The sequence below is a fragment of the Nilaparvata lugens genome, chromosome 7 (genome assembly GCF_014356525.2).
Source record: "Nilaparvata lugens isolate BPH chromosome 7, ASM1435652v1, whole genome shotgun sequence".
In the NCBI taxonomy this organism is placed as follows: Eukaryota; Metazoa; Arthropoda; class Insecta; order Hemiptera; family Delphacidae; genus Nilaparvata; species Nilaparvata lugens.
The window spans coordinates 30708401-30734483 of NC_052510.1; the positions used below are offsets into that span (position 1 = coordinate 30708401).

A 26083-nucleotide genomic window follows, 5' to 3' on the forward strand; every position below is an offset into this window, starting at 1 on the left:
CATCCTTGGAAAAACAGCTGATAATTTCGGCGTCTGTTGATGATGGAAGTGAGTGAGCGAATGCATGTGTGTGGGACTGAGACCAAATTATGACTCAGCTGTTGAACTTTTGTACATATTTCAATCAGGTACTTAGTGACAGTTGTACAAAAGCCGTTTAAATTTTAATCCTGATTAATTCCAGTAGAACCAATCAGATAAACTATCTTTTTGAGATGGTCTTCTGTGATTTGGTTCACGTGACATGAATCAGGATTAAAATTTAACATGCTTTTGTGAGAGAAATTTTTGCATTCCTCTGCGAATTAATCTCAATCCACTGTGATTAGATAGAACCTTTCTGTATGAACTATGAATATTTATTATAATTTCTTCTTTCGTAATAATTTTTATATGTAGGTACTCTAGAGCGGAGCTCGGTGCCCCGATATTTATCATGAATTGGAATAGGTTGTCACTGATGTTGTGTTGTTGGTAGTATTTACTTTTTAACATTACAGGAGTAAATAACACAAGTCGAACAAAATGTATGTTTAAATGGTTTGGTTTTTGGAATAAAGATATCATCTGAACAAGTACATTTTGTAAATTCTATCTATTAATACCAAAGAATCGGGGCACCGAGCTTTGCTCGTTATTTATTCATCGATAAACAGATTTATTTCATTGATTATCATTTCTTTAAAATGATTGGGGAAGTACTAACAGGCACAGCCCAAAACTGTTACTTACCCGAATTTTGATTTATTCACTACGAAAAATATATTTCGTCTGTGATTTATTCATAGACGAAATCATCATCTGTTTTTCCAAGGATGAATTATCCTTTTCATGTCCTTCAGGGAGTTTTCTCAGGGATGAGACCTAGTGCAATCAAATTTTGATATCATAAACCTACTATTTTCCGAATTTCGTGAAAATCGTTAGAGCCGTTTCCGAGATCCGTTGAACATAAATAACCAGATAACCAGATATAGAAATAGAAAAATATAAACAGATATACATAAATTGCTCGCTATTATAATAGGATAACAACTTATAGTCCAGTCAAATGGTCGTTTTTCAGGAAACAGCCCCGAAATAATTTTTTCGATGGTTCCATATATATTTTGGGGCGCTGAATTCTAATCTGAAATTTGCTGACACACCAGAAGGCGACTTCACCCCAAAATTTTGGATTTTTTTAAGTTTTCCATTTAATCTCGAGAACCTTGAATTTTTCGAGAAAAAGCATTCTCTATATAATATTAAAGATAATAAATTTCCAATGAATTGAGTGGTCGCGCAGGACTGCTTTTTGGATTTTATATCTGAAGTGTTCCACAAGATACGCAACTTTGAATGTGCGAGAAATTTGTGATATTTTCCCCATTCTCACAGTCTCGCATATGCAACGTTGCGTATCTTGTGGAACACTTCAGATGCAAAATCCAAAAAAGTGGTCGAGGTTGTGATGAATTTTCTCCTCTTTTCACTCCCATGAAATATACTTCTGTTTTCAATACCGTTCAAAAGTTACAGCCAATTGAATGATGATCTTTATTTTCTCATTTTTCTTGCGATTTTACTGTTATTAAAGAGTCTCTAAAATGAGTACAATGCATGATAGAAACTTGCGATTGGTCTTAAATGGGAGGAAATTTCATGCTCTATAAGCTGAGTTGCCCTAAATTGATCTTGCATTACTGTTTATATCGAAAAACTGTCGAGACTGTGAAAATGAGAAAAATGTCGCATATTTCTTGCAACAGCAAGGAAACTCAAACACAGGACCATTAAAAATTAAAATGAATCAAAGGAAATCAGAATAATAGTGGATGATGAAGCTATAATTTATTTTTGTCAAAGATTTACCTTCAAATTCATAGGCTTAAAATACTAAAATTCCTGAATACAAAATATTATCAATTGTGCTTATGCTTTATATTGAGTTACACTTAGCAAAATATAACATTGTAAAGGTGGGAAAAATTAACTACATTAGGATAACTCTATTTCATACCTTGATTTTTTAATCATATATTCAAAATGTTGACATAAAATATACAAAAATCATGCCCCCCCCAAAAATGTTGATGGCGCAAATTGCGCCATGCCCCCCCCTTTGTGGGCACCCCTGGCTCCAAGCCTCTCCTTGTCAGTCTTAACCTATTGCCACCATCTCTGTCTTATCTTTAAATGATATATTAAATTGAAATGAATTTATATACATATATGTTGAATTGAAATGAATTTATATACATATATGTTGAATTGTAATGTTTTAGAGACGGACTGATGAAGATCAAGGGCGTGTACGAAGCGAACCCAGCGATGGGCGACCCGATGTCGGTCGAGGGACAGCTAAACGAGAGCGGCCACAAACTTGACAAGCTGCGCTTGGAGCTGCACAAATTCCAGGGCTTCCTCGATGAAGTGGAGGGGGGAGGGGGAGGCAGTCCGGCCAACCGCCGACACAACAATGTCAACGGCGTCGAGAGGAAGCGCAGGTTAGTCACTGCTGGGCCAAAACATACGAGGTGTTTTTTCAGATGAGCCGGCTCGGCAGGAATCGAGAATCAGCCAATCTCATTTATAAACGATTTTTGAGAATTAATAGGACAAGTTTGGTTTGGTTGCTTAGCAAGCTATGCTGACTGCTGAGTGTAATAATGTGAACGATTGATTGCTAGGAAACCAAAACTTACGTGGCTAAGTTTGAATTCAAGGATCGTTTAAAAATAAGATTCTAATTATTGAGGTTATATTGAATGACACAATTATTGTTGAATTATCTGTATACCTATACTGTACTAGTAGTTCTGTGAACAGTAGACCTCGTGCAGTTATAAACCACAGCCTTCTCTTATACTGTCAATCAGAGTAAACCCTGTCCGTATGTCGTGTCGGCGAGATATCGGTGTGGAAACGGCTAGTGGCTGTTGGGGTTGGTGTATCAAAAATGTTAACATCAAAAGCTAATCTCCTTCAAGACATATTGGCAACAGGTGAGCCCAAGTTGAATGCAGAGAAAGGTCGAGAGAAAATACTATGTTACTTTCAGTTATTAATTAATTGCATGCGTCATCATGCGGAGCATAAAAAATATAAACGTAAAGGGAAATGCAAAACCGTCGACTTGAATCTTCGACCTCACTTCGCTTGGTCAACTATATTTTTATATAGTACCGAATGATAATATCAAGAGACTTGGTTCTGACGTTGAAAAGAAAGTGTGTGAATGTCCCTCACGAATATTGATGCCCTCTACTTCACTCGGGCAACAACGTTTCCCCATAGTCCTGTTTTCTAACGAACTTTTGCTCTGCTGGGCAGAAAAATATTACCAATAGCGGAATGAAAAGGTATGACCAGTTGCAGAAGGGCCGAAACACGCGAGACATTTTTCCAGACGAGTCAGCACGACAGGACAGGAAGCTCTCTGATGTGCTGATTAGGTTGGCGAGAATCGGAGAGTCCAATCAGACAATCCTGTCCTGTCGTGCCGACTCGTCTGCAAAAACGTCTCGTGTGTTTCAGCCTTTCTGCGACTGGTCATACCGCTATTGGTAATATCTTCCTGCCCAGCAGAGCATAAGTTCGTTAGAAAACAGGCCTATGGGGAAACGTTGCTCGAGTGAAGTAGAATTTTTGAAGTTTTTCACTTTCAATAGTAAAAACTTGACCTATTCTTTTGGACATGTTACTCATTATCAAAATTTGGGAGTAGAATAGTTTTGGGCCTAGCCTGTTGCTCTATCCCAATCATATTTTGATCTGTAATTGTATCCACAAATAAATATCAATGAGGGAGATTCACCTACCACTTTTGCTTCGACGCCAGTACTGAACCAACCAGGTCTCTCAATATAATTATTAGGTACTAATACAAAAATGCAACACTACTTATTATCATCTCATTCAATATAACCTCAATATTTAGAATCTTATTTTTAAACGATTCTTGATTGCGAACTTGGACAAGTAAGTTTTGGTTTCCAAGCAATCAATCGTTCACATTTGCACTCAGAATTGGTTGCTAGGCAACCAAACCAAACTTGCCTCATTTCATTCTCAAAAATCTGGTGTGGCGCACTCACACAACTTTCCTTGCCGTTATGAGAATTAATCACCTGACGCTAGTGTTCCCGCGCATCTCAAGTCTACTTATAAACAAAGATCTGAGCCAGCTGGTGACAGGAAAATAACGCTGGAGACATACGAGTTCTGATATCTCTTCATAGTGACTCATTCAATAGAATCAACAGTTGCCAACAGTTTGCAATTGGATATTCATATTTTCTCGAATTTTGATCTTATTTTCAATTTTAGGTGGAAATTTTACTGAACATTAATTGTAGAGATTTTCATGCTCAATATTTTCCACTTGAAATTTTTTGTTTAAACTGTATCTGAAGCCTGATAATTGGGAATCTAAAATCAAACTTTGCATAGATGGGGCGCAGCTCCTGGAATTTTTACAGGTATGGGACTTGTGGTAGTTGATAGAGCTTATCAATGACTATTTTAGGTATATATTTAAAATCGTTGGACGATCGTTAACGATCAAAATCGTTGGAGCCGTTTTCTAGAAAATCGCGAAAAACCCTGTTTTTGACAACATTTTTGCCATTTTAGCCGCCATCTTGAATTGCATTTGATCGAAATTGTTCGTGTCGGATCCTTATAGTGTAAGGACCTTAAGTTCCAAATTTCAAGTTATTCCGATAATTGAGAGATGAGATATCGTGTACACAGACCCACATACACTCATACACAAACACACACACACACAGACCAATACCCAAAAACCACTTTTTTGGACTCAGGGGACCTTGAAACGTATAGAAATTTAGAAATTGGGGTACCTTAATTTTTTTCGGAAAGCAATACTTTCCTTACCTATCTGGTAATAGGGCAAAAGTAAAAATCTGGTGTGGCGCACTCACACAACTTTCCTTGCCGTTATGAAAATTTTTCACCTGACGCTAGTGTTCCCGCGCATCTCAAGTCTACTATTCGAAGATCTAAGCCAGCTGGTGATAGGATTATAACCCTGGAGACACACGAGTTCTGCTATCTCTTCATAGTGAATGATTCAATAGAATCAACAGTTGCCAACAGTTTGCAATTGAAATAATAACATTTTCTCGAATTTCGAGCTTATTTTAAATTTTAGGTTAAAATGTTACGGAACATAATTGTAGAGATTTTCATGCTCAATCTTTTCCATTTGGAATTTTTTGTTTAAATTGTATCTGAAGCCTGATAATTGGGAATCTAAAATCAAACTTTACCTAGATGGGGCGGAGCTCCTGAAATTTTTACAGATATGGGACTTGAGGAAGTTGATAGAGCTTAACAATGACTATTTTAGGTATGAATTTAATCAAAATCGTTGGAGCCATTTTTGAGAAAATCGCGAAAAACCCTGTTTTTGACAACATCTTCGCCATTTTAGCCGCCATCTTGAATGGAAATTGTTCGTGTCGGATCCTCATACTGTAAGGACCTTAAGTTCCAAATTTCAAGTAATTCCGTTAATTGGGAGATGAGATATCGTGTACACAGACGCATACACACACACACACACACACACACACACCACACACACACACACACACACACACACACACACACACACACACCAATACCTAAAAAACACTTTTTTGGACTCCGAAACGTATAGAAATTTAAAAATTGGGGTACCTTAATTTTTTTTGGAAATCAATACTTTCCTTACCTATGGTAATAGGGCAAGGAAAGTAAAAATCGTTTATAAATACGAACCCAATCTACAAAAGCTACAAATAATGCTAAGTCCTTGCAGAACACAGTAGACACAACATTCATAGAGATGACATTTGAAAGTTTTATCAGATTTTTGCCAGCCAGGTTACTCGATATTGTTATTATTACCAGATTTTTTTGTCCCTATCTCGGTGTTTTTGAATTTTTCTTCCTTGTTACTTTAAGTTCAACGAAAATAAATTTAATAATCTGGTACTCTGGTGATTTGTGTATCGAGAGACCAAAGTGGAGCTTTTACACCTTCCAGTGGACGTATTCTGAAGTATTCTGAAGAATACAATATCACTAATAATTATAAAACTGTTAAAAAGTTGAATTCAAGCGAGATTAGTTTTTTGTCTTTGCTGATTGATTTAATGAAAGATGGCTTCTTGGTATTATTTTATTTGAATGGCCAAAGGTATATAGAACGCAATTTTGAAAACGTTCAATCATTTTTATTACTATGTGTATTGTAAATTTATATAGAATGATTCCAAACAGCTTTATTAGAGCCGAAGATCCACAAATTGAACAAGAACAGGTTGATTTGAATATTTTTATCAATAAAATAATTGTATTCTACATCATTGTCACAATATTGTCAATAATTAGGATTTCAATATTGGTAAGACTCCATTATCCTATTAATATAAATCTTTATCTTATCGTGTGCAGTAGGTGGCTAGCCGAATTTTTCATGAGTAACGAAGTTGTTATTTTATTTTTCTACCCAATCCAATGCCTTTTGAAGTAGGTGATACAGTTGATGGTATCTATGATACGCTGGAGGTTCAAGATATTGCTAACTTCAAGCCGGATAATTATTTAAATAGTAATACAGAGAGTTTACTCAACTTATTGCATATGAACATAAGGAGTGTTAATAAAAATTTTGATCAATTTATATGTTATCTGAACCAGTGTGAAACAAAATTTCATGTGATAATTTTATCAGAAACATGGATAAATGAGGACTCTCAATGTAATTTTATTATGGATGGATACGAACTATATATAAAAAATCCAAATATTCAATATCAATACTAAATATTGACAATAGCATCATAGACTTCGAACTGATTGATTTAGAAATAGATAAAGCTAACTCGATTGCAATTACATTCACATTTCAAGATAAGAAGTATACGCTGTTGTCTGTCTATCGCTCACCTTCACTTAATATTGTTGATTTCATAAACAGTTTCGACTCTCTTTTGCAAAATACTAATAATGGAAATACATTTTTGGTGCTAGGAGACATGAATTTGAACCTATTAGAAAATTGCAATCTAACGAACGAATACTTGAGTGCTGTTCATTTAAATGGATTTAAATCCTACATAAATATACCAACAAGAATTCAAAATAATACTAAGACATGTATTGATCATATATTTCTCAAAGATAAGAATATAAATCCTGAAAACATATTAGCAAATGTAATCGAATCAAATATTACTGATCATTTTTGCACAACCATCCATTTAAATCAGAATAACATAAAAACTAAGAGTATTTCATCGACTAATGATATAGTCAAAATTGATTATGAAAAATTATGTCGTAGCTTAGAAGAAGAAAGATGGGATAAGATATTTAATAACAATACTGAAGACATTGATGAGTTAGTGGATGCTTTTATAAATACACTCACGGACCACATTAAACTTAGCTCACGATCTTTTAAGATACCTCATAAAAGTAAAAGAAAACCACTGAAGCCATGGATAGGTCAGGGCATTATTAATTCTATAAGAAAGCGAGACAAGATGCATAGGAAACTGACTAAAGAACCATTTAATATTAGATTGAAGGAGGAATATAAGCGATATAGAAACACTCTGAACATTTTGATCAAAAAAGCAAAAATTGAATACTATAATCAAAAGTTTCTCAATTATAAAGGTAATATTAAGAAAACTTGGGATTGCATAAAAGAAATTACCAAAACCAAAACTAAAGAATTTGAAGCTAGAATTGAAGCTGTCGTACTAAATAAACATTTTGCAACAGTAGGCCAGAAATATGCTAAAAACCTAATTCAAAATAATATAATTGAAATTCCCGAAACAATCTCACCTAGAACCTTACATAGCTTTTTTCTAAGCCCAACCAATGTTACAGAAATAAATAAATACGTTCATGAGCTAAAACCAAACTCTTCTCCAGGTGCGGATGGCATAAGTAGCATATGTCTAAAGAAAATTTCAAACTATATTGTTTGTCCTCTTGAATTTATAGTTAATAGATGCTTTCTACTAGGATATTTCCCAGAAAATTTAAAGTAGCCTTAATAAAACCGATTCCTAAATCCAATAAACTTGATGATCCACAAAATTATAGACCTATTAGTCTACTCAGCAACTTGTCTAAAATCATGGAAAAAATTATAAAAGCCAGACTGTTGAATTTTCTTGAAAAAAAAATGAATTTATTGAGGGCAACCAGTATGGATTCCAAAAAGGTAAATCTACCAAGGATGCTGTGTTACATTTGACAAGTATAATCGACAAAAATTTCAATAGTAATTAAAAAACACTTGCTGTATTCTGTGACTTAGCGAAGGCGTTCGATACAATACCAAATTCTATCTTATTAAACAAGTTGGAAAATAGTGGAATAAGGGGGATATCAAAAAAACTATTCGCAAGCTATTTGAAGGATTGAACCCAAATTTTGGAAACTGATATCCAGATTATTAAAGATTATGGTCTGCCACAAGGCACTGTGCTATCGCCTCTTATGTTTTTGATTTATTGAAACTACGCATTCCGAATGGTATTGCTCTATCTTTTGCCGATGACACTGCTTTAATCTTTTCTGGCTCAACTTGGGATGAAACATTCAACTGTGCAAATCGCGGTCTTTCAGTGGTCAAGTCGTTGTTAAAAAGTCATATTCTAACATTAAATACAATAAAAACTAAATATATAACTTTTTCACCTAATAGAAGCGGTCAACCTTCAGAACATTTAAAACTAATAATACATAATCATAACTGCGACACTCCCAACTGTACTTGTTCAACTATAGAAAGAGTTAAGTCAATGAAATATTTAGGATTACGATTAAATCGGACATTCACATCCAAAATCTTTGTTATAAATTAAAATACTTGATTACAATATTTTACAAAATTAATCAATTGAAAGACTTGAACATTCTCAGAACAATTTACAATGCATATGCTCACTCAATCTTCCACTACAATATAGAAGTATGGGGAGCAGCCTTTGACACCCATTTCAATAAACTTTTTACTATTCAAAAGCATATCATCAGGGCTGCGCTAGGAAGACCAAGACGCTATCGTAGCAGACTAATATTTGATGAGATAAACTTACCAACGCTTCGCCAAACGTACATAACAAACTTAATTATATTCATAAATAAAAATACACATCTATTTACTCAACGCAATGTCACTTACAATTTAAGACCAGCAAGTGTAAGTGCTTACAGTATAAATTTCACTGCATTGACAACCAGCAATCATCAGTTCAAGTTCCAGAGCGATAAGCTAATAAATAGGATACCAGACGATTTCATTAGGGATAAAATTACAAGTAATAAATTAAATAAAATAAGATCCTGGGTTAAAGAGAATTACTTTTTTAAAATCGAAAACTTAATTATTATAATATTATGACTTGTTTTTAACACGCTCAGTTTAAACTTGGTTTTTTTGATTACCTAAAAGAATTTTTTTTATTATTATTATTATTATAATTTCTATATTACCTATTTCTATTATTGGTCTTGTTGATTTTTGATTCAAGAATTGATTTTGTGTGTTTATTTATACATATTTTTGGTTTTTGGTTTACTATCTTTTGGTTTGTATTTTAGAATATTATCACGGCAAATGTACCAATAATTTAAAGAATATTTTCGAACTCGTGGCTGGAGCTCAAGGCTTCTTTTTCCAGCCACACCAATGTATATTAGTTGATAAGTGTTATTTTGTGAATTTCTAGTGAATTGGTAAATAAAAATAATTCATTCATTCATTCAGTGAATCCAGTGGGATAATTTCCCTCAAGTTAAGTAAGACTTGATAGTAGTTGTAGGAAAAAATGATACCTCAGAGACCAAATTGAATCGTAGTAATTTATTACTGACGAGAAGGTAACCCGTGCTCCGCAAGGGTCTATTTTGAAACTTGACAAACTGAAAACTTGATGTAATGAAATCTTTGATAATTGAAAATAGGCCTTTAACCATCCTCAGTTAGTTAATAATCTATACGCAAAATTTCAAGTTAATCAGCCCAGTAGTTCAGACATGATGATGCGTCAAACATAATTTTCCTATCCCGTATGTGTATGAGTCAGTTCTTTCCTTTATTATAGTACCTATAATTATATAGATAAAAAAAATTAATCGTTCGAGTGCGTATTTTTATTTTTTTATGAGACTGTCGATTAATATATTACTCACAGTACTTGTTGAGCCTTTCAAAATTTATTCAAATGTTTCATCTATGTTAAGTGTAAAATGTTTTACGAATTCTTTTGATTCTATGTTTCAATTCATTTTATATTTACTTTTGATATTAGTTTCTTCTTGCATCTTTTACTTTCTATTCACTTTAATTATTACTTCTTAGTTCACTTTTCCCCCTTTTTTATCGTTAGATTTTGTTTATTTTTTTATATTTTTTGCCGTTATTTTTGTTTGTTAATTTTAATTGTGGCTGTTTGCTGAAACAGTTTGTTGCACAGAAACAGCGCAGGTGGTGGGTCGGGGGGAGAAGAGGAGTCGCTGAGTCGGTCAGCGTCGGACTCGTCTGTCTCCAACAACCACAACCACAATCACAACAACCACCACAACAACAGCAGTTCCAGCAGTCACAACAACCACAAACAGTCGGCGCCCGGAACGCCCCTACCTGTCCATGGGTCAGCATACTTTCTTTCTATTCATAGTCTGTATATAAAATAGTTAGACTTGGCCCTCCATCCGGAAAAATAGCAACGTTGTCAAATTGTGTAAAATTCCACCTTACTCAAATTTCTAATTTAACCACAGAATTGTATGTAGAATATCGTCCCCGATATTGTAGTAGTACTGAAAAAGTTTCAGGGTTAAAGGATAAAAGGATTTTATTCATATGAAATCGAAAAAATATGTTTTTCTATAACTGCGCCTAAAGAAAGAATTTACATACTCAATTCTCCTCGTGAAACAGCTTATTTCTGAGGAGAATCTACTTTTTCGCTCGCTCACCATCTGCGCATGCGCAGTAGATTTTCTTTACGCTCGCTAATCATTCGCGTATGCGCAGAAGAGTTTCTTTACGCTCGCTAATCAGCTGATGATAAGCAGCTCGCCAAAAGACAAACCACTCTCGGTCAGATCTTAACCTAAAAAGTCGATAATTGTACCGATTCTACAACCATGATGGATATCAGTGTAGACGAATTATTATAAACTCCGCCAGATATAAGTGATTTAACAGGTTTGTGCAGTTGTAGAAAAAATGTTGTATGTAATTCGCGCGTAATGCTTCTTTATCGCTCTTGCAAAATTATCACGCTCCGCTTCGCGTCGCGTGATAACTGTTTTGCGCGAGCGATAAAGTCTTAATACATAAATAGCTATTTTTTAACCTTCCGGTAGTCGCGCCCTACTCAACCACACGAGCAGTCGCGTTTTGTATTTTGTACAACATCCAATTTTCCAAATGTCATGTACTCTGTTTACTGTCAAAACATATTAATTAATCGTATAATTACTTTTATTTAGTTTTTGTAAAGCTTTTTTGTTTTATTTTTGGCAAGTAAAATTCATTCATTCATTTTTCCACCTTCTTGGATTATTTTACGCCTATGAACATTTGGCTGATTACCATTTCATAGCTCAATAAGGTACATCAAGAAAAGCCATCAATTCTGTGTTATTGGTTCGTTTACAGTCCCCGTATACAACAGTCTTTCCCTATCTTATGCACAGTGCGATTTATGCACTGTCGCGACTAAATGGCACCTAAAGACTGAACCATTGCTCGGTTGATACTGTAACTCAGTGGAGTGATGGGGGAAATTTTTGGAATGCATAGGTGACTCATTCACTGACACCACCCCATTCAATAGTTTTGTGCAGCAAAAAACTGACACTGTTGTACTTTTTACAACATCGCGACTGCCGGAAGGTTAATATCATTTCCCTAAGGATTATGGGATGTCGTAATCAGTAAGAATTTAATATCAATAACGGGAAGAATGTCTTCTTTCTATTGGAGTATAAATCATTTTTCCATTCTAACTATTGTATATTTCTTATTTAAACATTTTGACAATTTCCACTGATTTTGATGAGTTTTTGTTCCCCAAAACAACACTTCACATAAATAAACATGATGTAAAACTAAATTATAGTTAATAAATCCAGTAATAACGTGGATTGCAAGAAAAACAAAGAAAAAGATTGACAAGAAAAATAGAATATAAAGAAAAAATTGAAATAAAAAAGTTATACATCATCACTTAAGATGCAAACTCTCATATACCACAGTTATCAAATTTCTCAAGAATGAATAAAAACTATTCAATTCATTGTCTTTCTATATTTTATTGAAGTTTTTACTTGTATTCTACTCTGTATATATTTTTAAATAAATATGTTGACAGAAATTTGTTCTATAAGACTAAATCTGTATTTTTCATATAATAAAAACATTTCCATTGATTACTATTACGATGTAATTGCTATTCAAAATTTGGCACTATGATGTGGCTTACAATGTTTTGCAACCTTCAGTACACGACATGAAATCGTAACACGTAGCGAACATCATCTGTTGATGGTTACAAGGTTTTGCACCCATGCGAAAAGATGTTAACCAACCATTCAAATCAGAATTAGGCTATTGTGGCATACGAGATTTTGATGAAGACCTGCAAGGCCATGTATGCCATATTGGTTGGCTTACAAGTAATTGCAGTATATTGAGTAACTTATTTAATGTTGGGTAGATACAGTATTATGCAGGGACATTCCTGTAGGAAAATATAAGCTTTTGGCAAAATTTCGGGATAAGAGGCTTTGCATCTTTACTGACTATATCACTCCTTCATTTTTATTAATACCGCTTTATACTTTGGAAATATAAATACACATACACAATTTGAAATTATTGCAAAAAAGGTTGACATTGTTTTTCCAATAAAATACGCCGAATCACTTACATGTATAATTATTTTTTATTAACTTTTAAATGTGTTATATAGTTCATGTTCATCCAATGATAAAGAGAATTTGGCATCAAATCAGATAAAGATCTTGATTGCTGGAAATAATGGCATAACAACGTCAGTATTGGCAGAGCAATATACAAATATCTATCTGTAGTCAAAATATAAAAAATATATTTAATGTATATAAATTCAGTTTTTAATTAATTAAGATGTTTATATCTTGAATATTTTTATCCAATACCGTATATTAATATTTTATTAACATTTTACTCTGAAATGTAAGGTTGCGCATAGTATAGTGAATGCGTTCAAGTTAAACGAATCTGCCATACTACTAGACAAAATAGGAACCACTCAGAACAAGAATATACAAAATTAAACATGGGGACAAAAATAGAAACCAGTATTAAAATAATAGTGGGACTATATATAATAATACATTTGATAATATTAATACTATTAATATCAATATAGGCTTATGTGTATAATATCAATGAGTGAGTTCTATAGAAATTGTAGTTTTGAATAGATCATATGGTAAATTGACCATTAGCATGTTGTCTGTGAAGGTATCCACTGTGGGCGCAGCCTTTTTCTACTTTGTTTTATTGTGTGGTATTAAGCCGCATCTTCATGTTGGCCCATTCTGAAATTTGGCAATTGCTAAGTGAAGATCAGCGATTGCCAGCGTTGGCAAACCACCCATCGACACTGGCGCTGGTCGACATTGGCCAACATGTGGGTGCGGCATTACAACAAGTAGACAAAAATTTCCAATGTCCAAATATATTTACCATTTTTTCTTAATAATATTTTTGGAATTATATCAATTCTCATTCTATTCCATACTATCAGGTAGCCCGTGCTTTGCACCGGTGAAATTTTGGTGTTGTAAAATACCAATCTCCTTAAGTTCAGGAAACATAAAAAATATATTTATTATTTTGTTCAAACTTACTTAGATAATATTTTATACGAGTTGAAAATTTCCAGCAAAAAAAGTTTGATATGTCTCGAACCCGTAACCTTTGATTCATGACCCGAGCACGCTACCAACTAAGCTACCGAGTCACTTCGAGAAATTACTGTTTGGTTGGGCTTTTACAATTACGTGAACTTTGAACTAAAAATTGAATAAACATTTTTAAATTAGAACTAACTGATTAATAGCAATGTGATTAATAGCATGAACATGTGATTAATAGCAATGAAAATAAGCATATGTCCATCCTCGGTGGATTCAGAATCTTTATGCAAAATTTCAAGTTAATAAGTTCAGTAGTTGAGACGTGAGACGTTTCTTTCCTTAATACATATAATATTATAGATTTCTCTTCATACCCTATTTAGTGATTGAATAATGTATACTTTATAGCAAAAAATGAGATATTGTGTTTTATTGTAAGTGGTTAAGTGACGAGAAAAAGGTTGAAATAGTAGAGGTCGAATGGTGTTGCTTTGGTTTGTGACTGAACGATGTACCTGTATGTTGGTTTGTGTTTGTTGCTATACTGTGTGCATGTGCTAGGTGCTCCAACAGCCCGGCCGAGTCAGGGATCGGCACCTCACACACGTCGCTGCCCGACTCGGACGACGCTCTGCCTGTCAACGACGCTGACTACTACGAGGCTGAGCTGCTGCCTCCGCTCGGCGTCTGCAAGGCCCTCTATCCTTTCGAAGGTATCTAATTCTCACAATTCTACTACATTCATTCAATTCACCAATTTTGGGCGAATTCCTGTTTTAATTTCTTCATGCTGTATGTCTAAGACTGACCACTAACGGTAGAACATGCATGATAAACAAAGTGTCTATCATGCACTAACACATGTTCATCAGCGAGAGACTTCTAACATAAAATTAACAACAACCAATAACATTGAAAAAACACTGGTAAATTACAAATTATAATGATAGAAAAATTATTTAACCTCAAATAGAGTAGCGAAGATAAAAAAATGGGAGATACAAAAACCTAACTTTGAAAAGTTTTGCTCGAAGCGTTTAGCTGTGATAACACAACAATGTATGACGACTGTGTATTATACATGTTTTACCGTTAGTGGCCAGCCTTATATGACAAAGTACATAAATTGATAAATTAGCTATTCACCTACTGATATTACCCTTGAATACCGGTAGATATTTATAATAATAATAATAATAATATAAATTTTTTGCCAAAATAACATTACATAAGAAAACTTTTAATTTCAATTTTACAATACAATTAATTAAAGTTTTTCAATTGAATAAAATAAATTATTTGTTGGCACAACCGGTAAGGGAATCCTGAGCGCCTCCTGCGAGCTCAAAAATAAAAATGAACATTTCATATTACAGTTCCAAATACAACTGTGAACAATTATTATAGGCCTTGCTAAATGCAGGACCGCTGTACCGAATCCACATTATATAAAATGTGCTTAATACTTGGACTTTGAAGCACCCGTGAGGTGTAAAATTCATAACTTGAATCTTACTCGCTTCTACCATAGAGAAAAGATAGAATGAGAAGATAGTATATGACGCTTATTTTCCAAATTTAACTTTCCAAATAGATTACCATTCAACATTTTCTAGTGGAACTTTCTCTTATAATAAAGCTTATTCTCTCTTTCCAAGCATCCTGCTGCAGTACTTCAACACACTCATCCTATTAGTTGACTAATTTTCGTGTAGTTGATAAAGCTTTATCCTTGCCTACCCATGAAACCAAACAGAAAGTAACTAGTTGGAAATGAAGAGCATAGTGGCCTACAGTGGGGGGCGGGCGGAGCCTAGCTAGAGTAGCCTGCATCCGTCTCTGCTGCTTTCGACTAAATACTAAAATAATGTAGATGTTATCGGGGGGGTAGTCTACATGAGCGCCTTGAGTTCATCGTAGAAGACAAGGACGAGGGCGCCTCCGGTTCCTCTGAGCACGTTGGAGAAGGCTCCCTTGAAGAAGGCGGCTGTGCCTTCCTGCTTGGCGATCTTGGCCCAGCAGTCCAAGGTGTTCTTGTAGGCGTGCTCGGCCTTCGGTCTGCCTGACTGCATCATCATGCACCTACGCACTGTGTCGAATGGGTACGACATGATGCCGGCGAATGTCGTCACAAACTGAGCGATGGCCCAGGAGACGAGCAGAGGTGTGTTTTTGGGGTCGGGCAGCATTCCCTTGGCGGTGTCAAAGAAGCCGAAGTAGGCGGCACGGTAGATGATGATGCCCTGCACCGAGACAGCGAAGCCTCTGTACAGACCGACTTGAAGGTCTTTGATAGGCAGTTACGCTAAGCCGATTATTGTTGATTACTGCTTAGTTACCAACAAGTAGGCCTACTCATACACCTGGCAGGGTAGTAGTTGACTGACTTTTAGGGTCTACGTAGAACTCTAATTATGTGGCGGATAACGTAACACATTACGACTTTACATAGAATTTGAGAATTTAAAGAAAATTCAATAGAAACTGACAGATCGACATTGTAGGTTACCGCTCTCAGGCTATCCATTACTGTTTTAATAAAACACTTCACAGAAAATTATTGGAATCAACATTCATTTGTATTCAGGACACAACATTATAATTTCATAGATTTTAGTTATGTCTGGTTGGATAGTTTAAACTGTTATGATTTCTTTTTTTCAGTCTATGGTCTTATCCTTTTTCTATCCTTTATCCCAATTGTTGTGTCATATCACAAAAACCAGACAACAACCTATCATGATTGTTTTGCAATTATCTAGCTTTTTATATATTCTATGTTAGCAATATAGTATTATTTTCACTGTTTTAGTATATTATAATATAAAATATTTGAATATTAATATTACATTTTCAAATATTGGATTATTTATTTATCACTTTTGGATCATCAAAAGTATTAGTCATTTTTGATGTTCAAATTCTTTCATTTTCTTTGTTTCCATATTGAACATTAATTAGTATAAAGTTAATTTTATCTGTTTAATAATAGTTGGGAAATATAAATATGAGATTTGAAAATAAAACTAGCCTAGTGGATGAAGACAAAGGATAAATATATGTATTATTTCTTCATTGTATAGGACTGGTTTATTATTTGCCTGCAGTGATGTGATCCTCTAAATAGAAAATGTTGGGTAAACTGTATTTGTTCATTGTCTAAGACTGGTTTATTATTTGGCTGAAGTAATGTGATAATTGTGTGACTTGAATGTTTTTGTGTTGAACAGCAACAAGCGAAGGTTCGATTCGGATGGGCGACGGGGAGGAGCTGCTCATAATCGAGCTGGACCAGGGCGACGGGTGGACGCGCGTGCGCAGAGCCACCGGTGACCAGGAAGAGGGATTCGTGCCAACCTCATACATCGAATGCACGCTACACTCCACCTGTTAACACCCAACCTAGGTAAACAATTAACTTACTGCTCTCAGGCCAGCTATTCATTATTATATGGTACAACCAAGAGTTTAGGTGAGTTTAAGATGAGAAGATTTTAGTTGAATGACGGGGTAGCAGTGGTGTATTCTCAAGGCTAGCTAGGCTAGCTGCGAAGCCCAACTAGTTTCAACAAATAAATATTATTGCACATGTATTATTCAAAGAAGTAGAAAGTTTCTTAAAAACCAGTAAAACATGGCTTCATGTTTTAACTCAAATTTAGTGTGTGCGATGCGGCGCAATGAGGCCGTATACGACAAGCTAGCTCTTTCTGAGGGTAGTCGGTCGCGTCGGCCTGTAATGACAATGTTGTTCTCGAAGGAGAAATGGTGTAGAGTAAGTAGGTTTCATTGGAACCAAAGCTTGGCTCTTGCGAGAGCAAGTCCTCGTCCTAGCATTGACTATAACAGCCGACTGAAGCCGATGTGAGTTGAGTGCACTGTGCAGGCTTGCAATGCAATATTATTTTTTGCTAGTTTGGTCCCGATCTGTTGTAGCTTGTTGTTTTTACAAGTTTGTTTTATTTTTCATAATCCTTTTGGCAAAAATTTAAATTATTATGAATTTTCTATTTAAGTTATCCGACTTGTTGTCTATGACTAGTAAAATGAAGAGTTTTGACTTCCGAAAGGTAATTTTAAAATTACTGTAGAGGGGGGGGTTGGGGGGGGTTGATTTGCCAGGAAGCCCAAGATAAGTTTTGATGCGGGTTTTTAGACTATCGATTCTCAGGTTAGGCCATAGCCACAAACTAATTTGGTTTTTATTCAAATCCACCATAGCTATCTCCACTTGGGTTTAAACATAGAATAAAACAATCTTATAAGTTATCTTACAATAAGTTCTCTCCGGTGTTTATCGGATGACTGGGTCGGATTTACTTATCTGCGCAGATAGAAATAATTTTGAAATTAAATTGTTCCTTGATGACATGTACGGACTGCCTGGTTGCGACACACATTTTCTGGTTTCCCTATTAACGTTAATTGATTTGGCAAACCATGAAATGAATGGCTAGTCTAATGTAACAGTGAAATAATACTTAGGCTACATACTAGACTAGAGTGATGCTGAAGTGCTTCAAATGCGCAAACTCTTTCACTGTGACAGTTGAACAATGGTCAGGAATCTAGACCGTTCTTCAATTGAAATAATATTTTTGTGTTGCTCAAGTGTAGCAGGGTTAAATGGCACGCTGGTAAGGCAATCCTGATTCAATTTTTCTGATAACAATTATATTTCTTACACGGAAATGAAAATTATAATATTGATAATTCTTAGTACGGTACCACAAATATGAATGAATCCCCTAATGTGCTATTTATTCAGGTTAATAGCATCCAGTTGTTTAAAAATGAATCTTGTGTAAGAGATTTTATTAGAATTAATTAATTTAAGTAATTTTTCCTTCAAATTATTTGTCCTCTTTATTTAAAGAAACTTTTGCTTTTGAATTTCTTGATTCTCGTATTTTACAACGTTTTCATCAACCAACTTTCGTTAATGTCTGTCTGTAACGTACACATTTTATAACGCAATTGTCGATCCCTTGAAAATGTCATGATTGGTCACAACCCGATGCTGATACATTTCTTATTTATTTTTATTATAACTATTGTAATTAAAATTAATACATACCAAATTCAATACATAAGAGATCTGAGGCGTAGACAAACTATTTTCTTATTTTTTGTCGGCAGAAAAACGTTGGCTCTTGAAAGTATTTTCGATTCATAGAGTAATCATGAAAAATAATGCCTCCAATGAATCATATATAAAATTAATCTGCAGAATAGAAAGATCAGTGAACATTTTTCTTTTATTATTTATTGTTTGTAATATTTTTTATTTAAGGTGCGATTTTTTAAATTGACGAAACTAATTATTGACGTTACTACTCATTCGTATGGGAAAGTCCACAAGAATACAAAAACTTATTGTATTTATTATTATAAAAAATTGAAGTTTGTTTAAACTGTATTTCGCTGGAGAACCTTTCAAATATTATCCAACTGGGGACTGAATATTACTCTATTAAAAGTGCTTTCTTCTGTATTGAAACATTACTGTACATTAAATGTTTCATCAAGAAATACAAAAAAATGTATTACTCTTTTTTTTTAATTTTTTATTCACATGTTTAAAAATAAATGTCATTTTCAAGTCACTTACATTTCAATGTCACAGTCATTTCAATGTCACTTACATTACTCACTTGAAAATGACATTAATGTTGAAACATTTTCTGAGTAAAAAATTTTTAAAAAGTTTACTTAGATATTTTATTTATTGATAATATTAAGAGTAGCCCTAAAAAAAAGGTAATTCAACGTTTCACTTTATTAATCGTATGTTCTGTTTTATTTCAGATTAAAACTCTGCAATGGAGAATGGAGTAGGCAGAAAGCAATTTTAGAAATAATGTAAACGTAAAGTTATGGGAGTTTCAAACCTTTCCAGCAGCCATTATTTATTCGTAATTAATTTTACTGTAAAATGAATTTATATATGTTGTGAATGTAATTGTATTGTATTATGTTGTCGCGCATGTACATAAATGTTCGTATGTGTGTTATGTGCCTGCTATTTTTCACGCTCCACAGACTTTTACGAAATAAAATCAGTACCGGTACTGTACGTTGTAAAATTTAACATAATAATTGTAAATAAACTAATAACAATCTGTTAACTTATTAGGAAATCTCTATTGGCACTGCATTGCTTTTTAACCTCATCCAAAATATTTATTCAGAAATTTGCATGTTATCCCCCTCTAATACTATAAATGTAAGTTTGATTTTTATTAGAAATTCGATCTTTACAATTAAAATGAAAAAAAACTTTCCTAAAACGTGATTATCATATTTGTAAAGTTTCATCCCTATAATATTTTCCACAAACGGTAAGACTCAATTCATATATTTTGGGATACTTATTTTCTATACTCCTTTGCCCTCGTTCCTGAAACTTAATAATGTGGTATTACTGTGCTTCTGAGGCTCGAGGATTCAAATCCATACAGGTCCGTGTTTAATTGAGTGCTTATTCACTTCTGTGCATTCCAAAATTTTCTTGAGTTTAGTTTAGCTATTTCTACGTTTTTTAAATTGTATTGAACATTGCCCCTTTCTCATTACCTCCAAGTTTCCTATTTAGAGGAGCCGATTGTAGCCGCGCGACCACAGCTGCCACTGAATCAGTGCTGATTTTATATAGAACATAATATATAGATTATACAATAAAATGAAGTAATAAACCATAGCCTTTAATAAAGTAGTGGCGCGTTCAACATTGTAGAGTCGGCGCTTAGAAATTGGACCTTGAGACAGTCGTTCTTATTCACTCACTGTTTCCACTTTCTTGTATTTGTTAATAGTACCCCGATAATATCTGCTTCCTCAATATATTAATCAATTTTTCCTAAATTTGGATGGAATATCAAAGACAAATTTATTGAAAGGATCAGCCTTTTTCTAACTTCAGTTATAAAATTAATGCAATAACTTTTTCGACGCGTTAACCTATTTCATTCAAATTTTATAGTAAAAAATTAACATTTTATAAAATGAATTTTGAAATGCCAAAAGAATGAACAATTTTCAAAAATTAATATTTATGTTACTTCTTGCTTGATGACCTAAAATTAGAAACACATTTTTCATTTATAACATTCCAATTTATTTTTTTCTATCATTTTGGTAATACACACAATTTGGTAATCACCCAAACTATGATGCTCATGTCCACTTGGCTCTGTTAATATTGATTTCTCCTATTAATATTATTATTCATTGATCTGAAATTTCAATAACTTACACTGTCTAATTATGTAAAAATTATTATATTCATTCTCAATGAGCTCATGCTGTCTTTGTTGAAACTAATAAAAATGCTTTTTGTGGGGATATTCCAACAAACCTTGTAAAATACAAATTTTGAATCTAGTTCATTCTCTTACAATAGAAGCGGGCTAAAGGTGAGAGTTTTATTGACAAAACTACCAACTCTTGAATAGTAGATTAGTATAGATAATATTAAAATATAGTTGAAAATGTATTGTTTTTTCGAACAAACTGTTGAATTTGAAAAATTCCTCCGGCAGTTGAATAAAATTTAGCTCTTATCAGAATAAACTATCTTTATCTGTCATTATTTATTGTAATCCCAACATAGAATTAACTTCTTACAAACTGAACTGTTTCTATATAATATTGTAAAATTATTGTAATTATTAATGTAATAAATTTATTGTAAATATATAGTTATAAATATATATATATATTATGTAATGTAACTTAAGTAAAGCGTGTAATATATATATATTTTTTTAATACATGTCGCTCGTTATTATGCGCAAAATTGTACGGTAATATTGATAGTGTTAGTTATGTTGAAATATTGTGCCAATATTTAAAGTTATTTTGTGTTCTTATTACCCGAACATTTATATTTTTGTGCATTTCTAATCTAAGTATAGAACAAAATAATTTTGTAAATTAATCTTGAAAGATGAATAATGCCTAGGATAATAATTGATTGAGGTATTTGTAATATATTACTGTAATCAACACTTATTTTTCTTGAACATCGAAAATTAAGGATCTTCTTGATGCTTCTTCCCTCTTGATGTTATTATGATCTTGAATTAATTGTTAATTATTGGAAAGTCCCATATTATTAGCCTCCACCAAGAAGTAATTCATGTGAAAGTTTGATACAGAAGTGATGCATATTGTAAATATGTGCCAATCTTGTTGCAATTGAAGACTGTTAAGGATTGCTCTCGTTAACTCCCATTAACACATTTTTTCTCATTATATATACTTATTTTAAATTTTGAAATTATCTTTTAAAATAATTTTCTGTAATTATTTATTTTTATCACATAATTCAAGAACAACTAGAGTGTAAGTTAGTTGACTCAAATCCTCATTCATGTCCATCATATCGTCATTATTTTAGCATATTTCCGATTTATGTTATCTGGAGGAAGAAACTAACAATCTGACATGAGATAAAATTATAAAAGTCCTGTCAATATGAACATAAAAGAGGGGGTGTGTTAGCAATTTATATTGCAGTTCTGATTATTTTATGTATTGTTTGGATACATAAGAGAACTGGACTTCTCCAGAACCAATTTTTTTTTGCAAAATTTCTTTATGCTACATACAGAGTGGCCTAAAAACCTCGTATTTTCCGTCCATTTACAAGTTTCCAGCTATTTCTGCCAAATCCAGTCATCAGACAGAAAAATTCGTTCCAGGCTTTTATTAAGATTATAAAATGATGAATAAAGAGTTAATTCACAATTCTCTATCTTCAATGAGTACAGAGTTACCTTTTTTTTAAATGAGTAACATTTCAAGAATAAATTTATTTTGATAAATTTCACTTTTTGATCAATAATATCTTACGATTGTTACCATTTGAATCAATAATTCAAAATCCCTCTGGGAGTAATTTTGTGCTCTACAACCTGTGTCTAGGTAGAGCGCTTTATCTCATATAGATTTCCAGGTGCACCTGATAACAATGCTCCTTATATTTTGAAAAACGCCTCATTTTTAGCTTCAACCAACATCATTACCTTCATTGGCCTCACATTGAGATTTCGCATAATGATATGAGTTCATAAGATCATGTTCTATGGAAATCACCTGTTGGATGCACTTTATTTCAGTATTTCCTAGTGGAGAGGCGCGCATAAGGACACCTCAAGGATCAAAATTTCAAACAATCATAACTTTTGACACAAGAACAATAAAAACTTTACTTTTAAGAAAACACAAACACAATGATCCGATCTCGTTGCAGAAATGATGAAGTTATTGTTGAGTGTACTTTAACCAATATTTCCATTCACATCAAAATGGCCAATTTCTATATTCTATGTATATCTCATTTTATCCGTGATTTTATTATTTCAAAAAAGTCGAATTTAAAGCGAGCAAATTTTTTTGTCCGATGACTGGATTTGGCAGAAAGAACTGAAAAAACGAGCTTTTTGGGCCATACTGTATCTACCACAAGGAAGTTTTGCATGGAATTGGTTCTGGACTACTCTCATGTATCCAAACAATATATTAAAATCATAACTACAATTTGATTTGCAAGCAACAATGTATATAGTGACTGGACTACTGGACTATAAATGATTTGAAATGTTCAATAGCTGGTTGGCATATTTGAAATTAGGTTGTGACTTTTTTCATAGAGAAATCTAAAAAAAACGTTTTAGAAAACAAGGTTGTTTGCATGCCAAAACTAGAATATAATCATGAAGATACATAACATTTTTATTATCTTGAAATGCTTTGATATCAATCTAGAATTCATATAGCTTTCTAGTGATATTTTCAAAACAATTTAATTATAGTGAGATTCATAATAAACTGTCAGCTTTGGTTAAGTGTGAAGAATTGGTGTTATCTGTGCTTACAGTCTGTAGTTAATCTTACTATAGATATTTCCTATTTTGTCTCTTGAGGATTTAATTCAATCAGTATTTGTATGTTTCAAATTTCTTGTCCATCACTAATTTCTAAGATAAGATTCTATCCACCCTGCGCGACTTGAACAAAATGGGGATTTATAATATTAAATAGTATAAGTTTTTCTTATGCTATTGTTTCTCTATGATAGTAGTTACTATAAATTCAACCTGTTACTATTCGAGTAGTCTACTTGCTAATTTTGTATTATTGTAACAATCCCGTATAATTGATTTTTTCAAAAAATAATCATCCATGATTACTCCCGTATAAATTTACTATTTTCCATTGCAAGTAATGTATTTGTTAATTATTGCTTATTTTATGTATGTCCGTCCGAGGGTAATATTTTGACATTGATGTTCAATGAATGAATTGATATTGTTCGACTACTTTTGTAAATTAAAAATCATTAAGCAGTTGTCACCGCTACTATATTTTATACTCTCACTTCTTTGCTCAAAAAATTCAAATTTCCATGATTATATTCGTGTATCCAGGATCCAGCTCTCACAATATCGTCTATCGTGATAAAATAATTTTCTTGATCAATTTGATTTTCTAGAATGTATCAACTGTTGTTTGTATTGCAGTTAATAATAATTATTATTAATCTAGATGGAAAAATGTGTATTTCAGCTTGTTTGTAGATTGTAAAATACTCTGTAAATAAATAATATTGAAAATGTTCCTGTTTGTCTTACATAGATTCTCAAGACTAATGTAAGGAGCTAATTTCAAATATAACATTTCTATGAATGTGTCTTTTTTATATCCTTAATTACCATAACGCTTTGACAAGTCGCTTTATTCAATTATGTGATTGTGTAGTTTACAGTTTGCCGCGGGTTCTTTTCTGTCACTCCTGTAGTGAGGTCCATATTATAATGACAGTAATTGATTAACATTGGTGTTGCTTTCTTCGTCTATTATTCGACAAAGCAGATAGCGCTATCCTTTTCTAGCCCCGCAATGTTGCCGGTTTTAAACAATGTAGAAATATAATAAATTGAAATATTCAATCTCAATTATGGAAATTTATTATTAATCATCAAAAAATATATTCTCGTGACGAATAAATTTAATTGATTACTTTATACAAGAATGAACCTTGAACTTTGTATCAGCTATAATCTATAGAAATTTAAAATAATCTATTTACAAGAAAAAAATACAGCAGCAGAGACAATATATGCATAATGAATATTGCACACAAAGACAACAAGTCTGGGTGTGGGGAATGAGTTCTGTGAACTGCATTATATTAACAATAACAGTTGAAGATTACAATGAATAATAAAACATAACAATAAGTATAAGATACTGTAGAGTAGATAAAATAAAAAAGCTTCATTAAAGGATGTTGAGAGCACTTGATACTGTTAACCCTAAATTTCTGTTGCATTAAAAAAATCTATTTATTTATGATTATAATATATAAATTAATAAAGAAGGCAGTGGCAAGGTTGTTCTATATTTCTCCACTGCCATTATAACGTGGATCTCACTATAGTAGAATGTAAAAAGCACTGACTCAAGTTTCTAATTCTATCAGGTTGTATTTCAAATTAGAAAAATCTGGTGTGGTGCACTCACACAACTTTCCTTGCCGTTATGAAAATTTATCAACTGATGCTAGTGTTCCCGCGCATCTCAAGTCTACTTTTCTAAGATCTGAACCAGCTGGTGACAGGACAATAACGCTAGATATACACGAGATCTGCTATCTCTTCATAGTGAATGATTTAATAGAATCGACAGTTGCCAACAGTTTGCAATTGACTAATCTTATTTTCTCGAATTTCGAGCTTATTTTCAATTTTAGGAGTAAATGTTACTAAACATTAATTGTAGAGATTTTTATTCTCAATCTTTTCCACTCGAATTTTTTTGTTTAAATTGTATCTGAAGCCTGATAATTGGGAATCTAAAACCAAACTTTGCATAGATGGTGCAGTGCTCCTGAAATTTTTACAGATATGAGACTTGTGGCAGTTGATAGAGCTTATCAATGACTTTTCTAGGTATGAATTTGATCAAAATCGTTGGAGCCGTTTTCGAGAAAATCGCGAAAAACCCTGTTTTTGACAACATTTTCGTTATTTTAGCCGCCATATTGAATTGCATTTGATTGAAAATGTTCGTGTCGGATCCTTATAGTGTAAGGACCTTGAGTTCCAAATTTCAAGTCATTCCGTTAATTGGGAGATGA

At 33.2% G+C, this 26083-nt stretch overlaps 1 protein-coding gene across 8 annotated transcripts in view; it reads left to right on the forward strand.

The window, feature by feature from the left end:
- LOC111054002 (formin-binding protein 1-like) overlaps nucleotides 1–24630 on the forward strand; it is a 169471-nt gene extending 144841 nt beyond the window's left edge. For 5 of the 8 annotated variants that reach the window (XM_039432515.1, XM_039432516.1, XM_039432520.1 and 2 more), the window contains 5 exons: nucleotides 2268–2489; nucleotides 10485–10673; nucleotides 14500–14651; nucleotides 17169–17344; nucleotides 19747–24630. In XM_039432515.1, coding sequence (XP_039288449.1) covers nucleotides 2268–2489; nucleotides 10485–10673; nucleotides 14500–14651; nucleotides 17169–17332 — 727 coding nt within the window. In that variant the 3' untranslated portion in view covers nucleotides 17333–17344; nucleotides 19747–24630. The remainder of the gene's footprint in view (nucleotides 1–2267; nucleotides 2490–10484; nucleotides 10674–14499; nucleotides 14652–17168; nucleotides 17345–19746) is intronic. The other 3 variants (XM_039432517.1, XM_039432521.1, XM_039432519.1) reach the window with 2 other exon arrangements.
- The last annotated feature ends 1453 nt before the right edge of the window (nucleotides 24631–26083 follow it).